Consider the following 11339-nt stretch of genomic DNA (forward strand, 5'->3'; position numbering starts at 1 on the left):
TGAATTCTTAAAGAGCACATACAACTATTTTCAATTTTTTATTCACAAATAGATTTTGGATAAATAATATAAATGCCGTTTACAGAATTTGAATAACTTTTTTCGTTTTTGAGTTATCTTTCGGCAAAGGTGCGAATAAAACCTGAATTTCAACGTTTTGTAAAAAATGTCGAGAGCTCTAATCCGTGGCATGGGACTTACTTGTGACGTCATTTAAGGAATACAGACTAACTACCAAAACAACTTACACTTTTTATGCATGTAAACAAACACAAAAATGCCAGATCGATGTGTAGTTTTTGGTTGTTCTAACGTAGCCAGTTCGGAGAAAGTCATTTCACTTCATCGCATACCACTTTATAACGACGAAAGAAGCGAAGCTAAGCATAGGAGAAAGCGATGGGTCAACTTTGTGAAAGCTGCTCGCGATAAGTGGGTCCCTACAAAGAATTCCGCAGTTTGTCGGAAAAGATTCGTTTTCTCGGCAATTCGGCTCGTTTTTTGAATCAGAAAGTAATTTTGCACCTCAACTCATTCGAGACGAATTCGGAATCGTTGCTTACCCGAGCATTTATCCTCGAAAAGATGACAATGAACTTACAACAAGAGATCGCAGAATGGTGAGTACGTTAAAAATTATGCATATGCATATCTACCTTTTACCTGGAATCTGTGTGAGAGTATATTTCATAAATATATGCCATTTTAGATGAAAAGAAAGTGGATTTCTGATTATATAAGAGAGGTTGGATCAGAAAATATTCCCAGTACAAGTAGCGAACCTCAAGAGCAAATGAAAGAAACAACTTGTGATGAACCTGTATTAGAGAAGGTAAACTTATATGATTATTACGCCACTGCTGTAAAGATTAACGTAAATTATTGTTTTTGTATATGTATTGCTGTTGTTTCTAATTTAGGAAGTAGCTGTGCAATGTGAATTACAATGCCAAAATTGTTTAAAACTTGAGAAAGAGAAACGTCGTTACAGGAACTTATGGCTTGGGGCAAAGTATAAGCTTCAGTGTAGCAGAACTTATGCAAGCAGTTCTAATATGGATATGCTTGCAATGGGTAAGTGTTTTTTAAGATAATACGCCTGTTAATTTTATTTCATGTATTGTTCAAGGTCAAGAGAAGATTTGCCAACGTAATAGGATCAGCCATGTTTAATAACCTCAATTTCTACAATACTATCAACTAAGCTCGCACGCACCCCTGGAAAATTATTGCAGTTAATTACTAGGAAATATGGACTTAATCAACCTTGTGTAGCTGCGCATTACTGAAGTATCTTATTTCATAGATGAGTATTACAACAACCGCAGCAATGAAGAATCATCAACTAGGAGCAAAGTGGTTGATGTTGATAGTTGTCCTGCTGAGGAGGTTTTGGACCCAAATGATCTTAGTGGTGACTCAGACTCAGAGAGTGATCTTGGTGCTAAACAAAGTTATGAGACTGAGACAGAAGAGATAATCACATCTAGTGACATGGATGTCGACTCTGAATCAGAGCAGCCAAGAACATTTAAATGGTAACAATTTTTGGATGAGAACTGTAATGTATCAATCATCATGGCAATGTTTAAATAGTTGTGATTGTTAAATAAATCAAAGTTAAACAGCTTATATAATCAGTCACTACCTTGATGACATAAATAATGTGTGCCAGTATGTAATTGTATTTATTGATAGCTACTATTGCATTTCATAAATTGAGTTTTTTTCTTTTGTAGAGTGCTCAACAAAGACACCAACCTGAGAACAGAGAAAAAATTCATTGCGTTCTTCACCCAACTGTTTGCACTTTTCAAATTCTGCCCAATTTGCAAATCAGATGATGTTCTTGTTGAAATATTGCAAAATGGTTCAATGGCAAAAGTGAAAGTTAGTTGTTCCAATCAAAAATGTGGAGCAGACTTCAATTCCTGCTGGAAATTTGCTATTGTCATTTGGTATTTTGACTTCTGGAGCCTCTGCCACAAAGGTGATCAGAGTTCTACAGCACATGGGATTGGCATGCATTTCATTGAGTACATACTTCTCTCACCAGAGTGTAAGTAAGACTTATCCGATGGGGTTAAAGAAAGTTGTAAAGAAATTACCACAATCAAATGAAAATCTTGAAAGTCTTTTAAAATTTTGTGTAGGAAAAACTATATCCTGCATTGGTGATCTACTGGAAAAATACCAAGACAGTTTGATAGAGAAAGTGATGGCATGTAAACAGCCTATTGCAATTGCTGGGGATGGAAGACACGATTCCATTGGACATAGTGCCAAATATTGTGCATATACAACATTCTGTTGCACAATACCTCAAATCATTAGTTTTTCTCTTGTGCAGGTACATTTCTTTGAATTATGTGATTATCTTCTTTAAAATTATTTACCTATTTGCTATTTTAAATGTAGATATGATCTATATCATACAATAAAATGTGTGCAGCTTTAACTAAACCAAGGTTGATTGCTGGAATCATGAAAGCTTCTCCAATGTCTCAAACAAGTGCATTGGAGGGATTTCACTCAGTTCTTAACCAGTTTGCACCCAAAATGATAAGCTACTCTTTTCCTGGGATGTTCTGCAGGTATTCTATGAAACATGTGTGATGAAACACCTATGTATCATTACAATTTTTATTCCCTTGTGCCAATTTAAACTCTTTCAAGAAATTGAATGCAATTTTATATTTCATGAAGGCATATCCTTGCTGTAACTCACTTCAACAGAAATTTGGACAGGGATAATCAAGAGGTTAATGGAGTTCCCCAGGTTAAAGTGCATTATCCAAAATTTAAAAATGGTGAAGCTGTTGTAAGAAATGTAAAAGTTGCTCAGGATTTTGGTAAGGTTATTTAATATATTTCTCTTACTGCCTGATATCATGTGTTAAATGCCATAATAATCAAAGCCTTAATAAGAAATGATTACCATAAAATAAAATTTTGAATAATTTGCACATTGCTCCTCCAGGGTATGTTGAAGATATATATCAAGTGTTGTGCTCTGCACTCATTGATGAGGAAACATTGGAAAAAGCCAAAGGTGATCTTTTACGAATGGCTCCATTGCCAATGAATTCTACGTTGGACAAGCAATCAAAAAGTGAAGCTATCTCGAAAAAAGCAAGAAGACAAAGCATGCCAGCTGTACATTTCCCCCAACTAAGCCAGGTTTTACAAAAAGGCATTACTTGTTTTGAGTTAATTTCAATCTTATTTTTGGAACTGACTCACTTTATTGTTTGATATGGCTGAAGTTTCACCTGTCCAAGAAAAGATCACTAATCAGGAAAATGAGAGAGCAGCACCTCGATGCACTGTGTGCAAGAATTGGATGAAAGGCCATAAAAATATAATTAACTGTCCAAAAAACCAAAAGTAACCAGTTTTTTAGGACCTGGTGGTATGAGCCCACTTAGTTGGGATTCAGTGAAGTGTGAATTGACTGCATGGAAAGAATAAAGAGAAAGGAATTGTAATTTTGTATGTTTTGTATAACAAGTATAAGTGTGAATCAAAGATGCAATATATCAAGAGTGGCTTAAATCATTCCACACTTCACTGAATCCCTACTAGCTGGGCTCATGCAAACAACACCTAAAATGATATATAATGTTATGTTATTTTACAAATGGTCCTCTTCATACTCTGCAAAGTGTTCATTTTTTTTAAATTAAAAGTTGTTCGAATAACATGGTAAGCACAAGCTGGAAGTGGAATTCTTTGTCTCAAGAATGCCATGTACCATTCTTGTTAATTGTCTATATGCAACAACTCGAAAAAACCTGAAAAAGGCATAATACACAAGGTCCATTAAAACAGGTAAGAGTCCATAAAATACAAATTTTGCAAGGTGTGCATTCATAGATAACCCAGACAGAGACATTTAACTATTAATTCTAACAAACCTTTGCTCCAAGAATTCTTTACGATATCTAACTCCATCTCGTCTTTGGTAAAGATTGGCAGCTAAATTTAATGCCCATCGATTGAGACAAATGGCATCAAATCCTGGATGCTCTGTGATGCATTTTGGCTGCCTTCCTAATTCAGATACCACCATATGATCTTGCATTTCAATCATGCAATTGGAAATTTCGTGGCAACACCTACATTCTTTTGAATTAAGCAAGAGAGGAACACGGCAGTTACCACAATTGCAGCTACGAAAGTTATCTGTCAAAAGCTTCGGCAACAATAAACAAATTTTCCAACTTTCCTTACCAAGAATCAAGAGGAACTTCATTTTGCATTCTGCGTTCGAGCTCTTCTCTTTGGCGCCTTTCTTCTTCTGTCTCTCTATTATAGTTTTCTAACCAGTCATCATCAGCAAGTGGTTCGTTTTCATACGCTTCAGCTTGGCCGTACTCAAAATCGCCATCGGTGTTTCGGAGCGCATTTGATGACGATTGATCTTCGTCTTCTAAATCGAATTCCCGACTGTTCAATTCAATATTTTCCGCTGTTGTTGCTGTACTCGACTCAGAATCGGATGTCGACATGTTTCGTACAATTTTTATATTAATTTCAAAGCAATATATAAAGAATTGTTATTTCACACTGTGTTGTTTTGTATGCAGCGCATTCAAACGTTCCTTAAATGACGTCACAAACCTCTCGTTTTAAGTCCCTCAGAAGCGCGGAAATTACTCAAAAGCAAGCTAATTCAAACCGCAGAAAAACTTTGTTTTTCTTTTTCGAAATTTTTTCGAAATCATATTTTCCACAGTCTAAACTTTAAAACTTTAAACTTTAAACTTTTAATGCAGGCATTAAAAGAAGGTACGCAGAGTGTACATTTGGGCAGCTTGATTGGACGCCCTTACACATTAATACATATCTGACACAAGTAATGAAATAAAATAAATTTATGAAGACGTTTAAATGGTGTTATACATATATTTATCGTACCCAACATCAAACTTTAAAGGCATCAAAATAAACAAGTAAGTTTTCACAAACATCTTTATAGTTAATTACAAAATATATTCCTCGCTGAGGTTAACCGTCACAATCACACATCGACAACATTGCTACAAAATAACAAATAGCTACATGAATATAAAGTATTGACATTTGTCTATAGCCAACAGGCTTGTGACAAGATACCATGTGTGATATAAGACCAATTATCTGAATCTATAAAAATGAGTTGAGCATCTTCCAATCCATGCTATAGCTCTTTGCCATTGTGGATGTTTTAAGAAGCTTTGGAATGCTCTTTAACTAAAGACTAGACCTTTCAGTTCAGCATTTTTTCCATGAACGATCGCATCAATTTCCAAGACGTTCCAAATTTATGAAAGAGTGGCTAAGGAGTTCTGTTTTGTTATGATTGCAATTTTTGTTGGTTTTGTTTGCTTTGTTTGTCTTGACGTTGCTAAGTTCATCTTTATACAACCATTTAAAGATGTTTGTTAGGCACTTTACAGAACATACTAATAATCAAATTTTGTTCAATTTTCGTAATGGAGTCTATCATTCAGTAATTTATAAGCATTTCCACAATGCAAATTTTGTTAAATGAACTTCATTCCTTTGGCACGAGGTATTTTCATAATCGAAGTTTCACTTATGATGATAATGATACAATTTTTACCTTATTGAGAGCAGACCCAAGCATTTTGAAGACTATAGTGAATAAAAGTTCAAAATAGAGTGAGTAAAAGATTATTAAACCAGTTAATTTACAGCAGAAACAATTACCTGAGCTATTTGATGTTCTAGGATTCGTTTGATGGGGTTAATTGTAAAATACGCTGCTAGCAATCTAAGAAAAAATAAAAACAATAATCATGACAATGAATAAACTGTACGGAAGAACAAAAGTGTAAATTACTTACCTTTTTGTTTATGAAAAGCAAGTCGACCGATGAATATTTTGTACGCTATTTGTCTACTATGTCAATGAGGCGGTTGTCTTCATTTATCATTTTATTAAAAGTCGTCAATGGTCATACTTAAAAATCATCTCATTACAGTAATGGGTTCTTCCATTTCCTTACCTTAATTTAAGCCCAGATTTCCTTATGGTCACTGAAGTAAGTTTCGAGAGTATCTGTTTGAAGCTCATCTTTCTTTACATTGGTGTATAAGTGGTCAATCAAAGTTTTGTTGTCTGTGGTGTAATCTGTTATTAGTTGCCAAGGGCCATTATTAATAATCATAAGGTCGTAAATTGATTGTCGATTAGTGTCATCCAGCCAATTCACATTAAATCTCCCATCATTATTATTTGGTTGGTGAAATTTTCCTGAAGGATGGTGCGTAGAACTGTTAAAATTTGTAAGTTAGGAATTCTTGGTGATTTGTATATTCCAATAATTCATTCTGCGCATTGGAATGTTTTTATGATTGTAAACTCCATGCCATTTACATTTTGTGCACAAGGATATCCATTTAATATTGATTTTGTATAGTAAACAGCTGTACCATAATATGAACGGTTGCAATGGGAAGCAGCATGATTTCAAAAAGGAATATAGCCTTCCATTTTGCACACATTTTTAGGATCGCTACAGATAAACTTTGACTCACTAAATATCAGGATATACACAGATGAATAATTTATGTTTTTTTGCACATCTTCAATGTGTTTGTGTAACATTGGCATCAATCCTGTCTTAATTGGGGGGGCGACCATATCCATATATTCTGCTATGCCTGGCTAATTTCTTTTCAAAAAAATTTCATTTTTTAAAAAAAATCAGCCTGGCATAACTGAATATATGAATATGGTCCCCAATTATCGCAGGATTGACCCCCATGTTGTGTAAAGATCTTGTATTTAGGTAACATATGTTTAAGTCAGAAGGATTCGACATACAAAGGAGTGAAGCAAAGATCTAACTTGTATTGATTGCATAATAACTGCATTTCATTCCCAACTTTTTCATCAACAGATATCTTACTTTCACAGAGCTCAGTTATATATAATCCTTCCATTGTTTTTACTCGGCTTCGAGCAACATAATGAATATTGGTCATTAACCTTCTAGTTCTAAGATTGAAAAACTGCTTTGTTCATAATTTTCATGCTCATAGACATCGTATTCTTAAATGTTGCAGTGAGTTTTCAAATGTTGCCGCGAGTTTTTTAAATGTTGCCGTGAGTTTTTGAAATGTTGCATTGAGTTTATAAATGTTGCCGTGAGTTTATAAATGTTACCGTGAGTTTTTTAAATGTTGCCGCGAGCTTTTGAAATGTTGTCGTTAATTTATAAAAGTTGCTGTGCATTTGTAATGTTGCCATGTATTTTGAATGTTGTCTAGCTAACATTGCTGACATAAGTTGCTGTGACATTTATAGGCCACGTATAGCTAAAAGTCCTTCGGCAACAACAATTTTAGAAGCATCAATCTCTTACCATACGCCATATTGTCATAAATCGCATCACATACTCTCATAAATTGATTTTGATATTTGACATTCATGAATGCACTTCAGTTGTCCTTTACTTACGATTTTGGATGTTAATTTCTGTTGAGAAAATCGAAACAATGATGATTTGCTTTTCAACATCAATGACTGAAATGTCGCTCGCGAGATCGTCTTTACCATTGATATCTATTAAACTAACTGGATATACAAGAGGGCCTGGGAACTATTGTCAAAAACATGGATCCCAAAAGGAAATTTTGGACGAAAAACTACCACTTGATTTCTTTAATGATTGGGAAATCTGTAGCCATAAGGTGGCATGCTATAATTTACCGTGTTATAAACAAATGTTTATTCGCGCAAAGGTCTATTCACACGGAAAGAAAGATCTATCAAACATATTCCATGCACAAAAGATGCTCTGTTACAGCATGTTAAGAGAACAGTATACATAGCTGGCTATGTCTGGGGTACGTCAACGGGGCATTCACCAACTTTACCATATGTAAACATATGGGGCTGGAAACAAGATTCATCATATAATTCGGAACCTGTGTGGTGGTCCCGGAAGATTCCAAATGTTGTCATGACCTATTCAAATGTGTCTGCAAAAACGAAAAGGGCTGCACAGGACGATTCAAGTGTGTACAAGCCAGCATGCCGTGCACAGCATTATGTTCATGAGGTAGTTAGTCCCTGGCAAGATTACGTTAATGCGAACAAAATTTTTCTTGTGTTAATATTACTCAGTATTCCTTTTCTAGCAATTCATATGCGGTGAAAGTGAAAACGTCTCTGTATTAGACGTATAACAAGTCTGTAATTATTTAGTGACGTCATGTAATGCAGCAATAAAGGCAGGGTTCTTCACTGTTGTTAAAACAGTGCAATACAATCACACCAGCATCAACAGCAAGTTTTGTTTCACAAGTCAAAATTGAAAATTGTTTGTGGTTTTGGTGCTTTCAAACATTAAAAACAACAATTTTAGAAATTATTTAGTGACGTTACACGACGTCTCAATAAGGAATCGTTTTTCGCTGTTTACAGGCACATTCACGATGGGGTCCATAGAAAGTTTTCTTCAGCGTGTCAAAATGTAGAAATGGGTTAAATTTGGTGCTTTAAGCCTATAACCCACAATTCTCCCATAAAAATGCACAAACCTGCCGGACTATAATTTCAAAGGTAAAGTTTGATTGCTTTTTTAACCAATCACATCTTTTTGTCGCCCTTTCATTAGATGTCCTCGGAAGACAATTAATCAAGACATGAAACAAGACAAAAAACAGATTTTACGAGATACTTCCGTGTTCAATTTCCTCAATGCATGATGATGCTAATAATATATTACACGACTATAAAACTCAAAAATTTCTACACTTTACTTTCGAGTCTTCAAAATTATCATTAAAATTCTGCTTTATGACAAGTAAACGCCCACAAAATTAAAATTAGGTTATCCAGAGTATAGGAAAACAGTATTGCTACAGACATATTTTATTAAGCAGCTCATATCATATTATATTACAATAAATCTAACTAGTGCGCATGTTTTGAACTCCTTATTTTCATCTCTATGTCTTTAATATAAGAAAAACTCTATAAGATTATTTCTTATGTCAGGTAATAACACAAAATTGGATATAGCATATGCAAAGTAAAAGAAAACTTTTGCACTATTCCAATCTTCCATTTGAATTTTTGTAGCTCATATCATATTACTTATGTCAACATAATGGCAGCAAGCTAATTGCTTTTTTAACCAATAAGAAGCTGTGTTAGCTAAACCATCGGTATTAAACATACGACTCCATTAAGTTTTAGCAGATTTTGTTTGCCTGCTTATAACATTAGACAGCGCTGAAAATTATATAACATAACTTTGGGATAGAGGACAATTCAAAATACGCATCTAGAATGACAACGAGAAATATTAAAAAATGAAATGTTGGGTCACATAAGCTTTCAGCTGTCAGTAAAATGTGTTGTACACAGTTGTAGTACTTTCAAATGAAACAAATATAAGAACTACATGAGCAAGAGTATTCTTCAGGAAAATATTGTCCATTCAATTTTAAATGTCTTGTATTCTAAGGGTGAAACCAAGGGTGCATGCGCTTCATAATACCTCATATGAGCTGTACATAACTGGCTGCTGTGACAAAAAAAAAATGATAGACAAAAATAATTCCAAAATACTTAAATAACTCAACGATGGAATAGTTATGTTTTAAAGTTCATATAAGTAGCTATAATATGTAGTTAGTCCTTCAATATTTATTAATATTATTCAAGAAATTGTAATATAGCAAGCTATTTCGACCAAAATCCATCTTTCATTTCTTTCTTAATATCCGTCTGAGCAATTGACAATGTCATGTACAAACTCGGACTCCACGGCAAGTATTTGTTTCACTCAAGCAATATACGTCAATGTAAATTGCTTTTAGAAAGGCAGTAGAAAGTATTAAACCTTATCTTTTAGCTAGTTTGCATAAACATTTAATGCCATAAATACTTTTAAACAGTTTTGCTAAACTGTGCTTATTTTACTGCACCACAAACTACATCTGCATATTTTTATTGTCACTATATTTGTCAAGACGCTTAGGGGGTGTGGGGTTCGAGATAGCAAAAGTGTTGTTTAATATCCTATGTTAGGTAAATAGAAATGAATTAGCAGTTTAATTGTTTGCTTAAAACTGTGAGCCACAAAAAATCTATATACAGAAAGCTCAAGTTAAATCAAATGATCACATCACTTTAAAAGATCAGGAGTCGGTTGCACGAGTCTTGGATGGCGTTATCCACTGGATAGCAAATTTTTCTGAACGTTTATAAAATCTCTTATAAGTGAAAAATAAACGATTTGTACAGTGCAATCACCGAAATAAAATATTCTTTCGAAGATTACAAAATTTCTTTGTAGAAAGGAAAATATAAATACCTTTTTTACAAGTTTGAAAATTTTCGCTATCCAGTGGATTATGCTATCCAGGCTTCGTGCAACCGGCCCCGATACTTGAATTACTTTACATAGTTACAAAACTACTTCAGCTTCCTCAATTGTATGAAAGTTTTAATGATATTGATCCAAATTCTTTATAATGAAATTTTGAAACCACATTGCATGATTAAGTTATTATTTAGTTTGAGCTAACGTGTGAGCGACTTGGATAAACGAATTGAAATTATACGTCTCTGTGTACTTTGAATATTGATTTACATCAACTCTACCAATCGTGCAAAGGAGGCAAAGTTTTCGGTTTTAGTTTCATTTGTGAAATTTTCTCTCAGCCTTAATTGTAATAATCTAAAATTTAATTCATCCATCTATGTTTTATATCCTAATTTATAATCCTAATTTAGCCTGTATAAACTGTGATCTGGATAGTATTTCGTCGTCGTGGATGCTTATACCAGACTATAGTGCATATGTTATGAACTCCTTAATTTCTAAATTTCATCTTCAAGTTTTCAATATAAGAATAATTGTTAAGATTGCGTCTTAAAAGTCAGTTAACAATGCAAAATTTAAAATAACTTATCCAAAGTATAAGAAAACGTTAGGGTTAATACTAGGAAAACATTTTGGCTAATGTCATATTACGTCTGTGATCATAATAACAGAAGTTAACTGCTTTTTTAACAAATGAGACGCTGAGTTAGCTAAATCATAGTTATTAAATAAACAGCTCAATTTTGTTTCGCAAACTAGTCTTGCTGTTGGTATTTCTCATATTTCTTGTTGTTAACTAAGACGCTTTTTTACAACTTTTGTAATATGTACTATGATGATTAAATAGGTGACTATTTTGACAAACTTTTCTATTTTACATTCCATTTCCATAACATCCGCCTCAGCAGTTGATATTGCAATGCACACATAGCACTGTAAATGTTTGCACGACAGATCAGTCAAACGATCTTCGTCAATGAAAAATAT

The 11339-nt window shown here is 33.8% G+C and overlaps 2 protein-coding genes and 1 long non-coding RNA gene across 4 annotated transcripts; 2 read left to right on the forward strand and 1 right to left on the reverse strand.

Moving 5' to 3' along the window:
* Positions 1-87: 87 nt before the first annotated feature.
* LOC124455429 lies at positions 88-2191 on the forward strand. Its single transcript, XM_047006074.1, has 6 exons — positions 88-620; positions 710-832; positions 921-1074; positions 1307-1538; positions 1740-2059; positions 2154-2191. Coding segments are annotated over exons 1-5 (513 nt in total). The 5' UTR covers positions 88-617; the 3' UTR covers positions 1741-2059; positions 2154-2191.
* Positions 2192-2193: 2 nt separating this feature from the next.
* Positions 2194-3701, forward strand: LOC124455428. 2 transcript variants are annotated; one of them, XM_047006073.1, is made up of 4 exons: positions 2194-2350; positions 2419-2594; positions 2707-2852; positions 2981-3701. In XM_047006073.1, the coding sequence occupies exons 2-4, from the start codon at positions 2443-2445 to the stop codon at positions 3253-3255; spliced, it is 573 nt and encodes a 190-aa protein (XP_046862029.1). In that variant the 5' UTR covers positions 2194-2350; positions 2419-2442; the 3' UTR covers positions 3256-3701. The 2 variants fall into 2 exon arrangements, with proteins under 2 accessions (XP_046862029.1, XP_046862027.1); XM_047006071.1 differs by having other exon boundaries at positions 2194-2594.
* A 1187-nt stretch (positions 3702-4888) lies between these two features.
* LOC124455680 lies at positions 4889-5642 on the reverse strand. The gene is made up of 2 exons (XR_006951984.1): positions 5609-5642; positions 4889-5042 (listed from the first exon to the last, which is right to left on the reverse strand). It is a non-coding gene; the product is annotated as an uncharacterized LOC124455680 (long non-coding RNA).
* Positions 5643-11339: the final 5697 nt, after the last annotated feature.

The sequence above is a fragment of the Xenia sp. Carnegie-2017 genome, unplaced genomic scaffold, assembly GCF_021976095.1.
Source record: "Xenia sp. Carnegie-2017 unplaced genomic scaffold, XeniaSp_v1 HiC_scaffold_4, whole genome shotgun sequence".
In the NCBI taxonomy this organism is placed as follows: Eukaryota; Metazoa; Cnidaria; class Anthozoa; order Malacalcyonacea; family Xeniidae; genus Xenia; species Xenia sp. Carnegie-2017.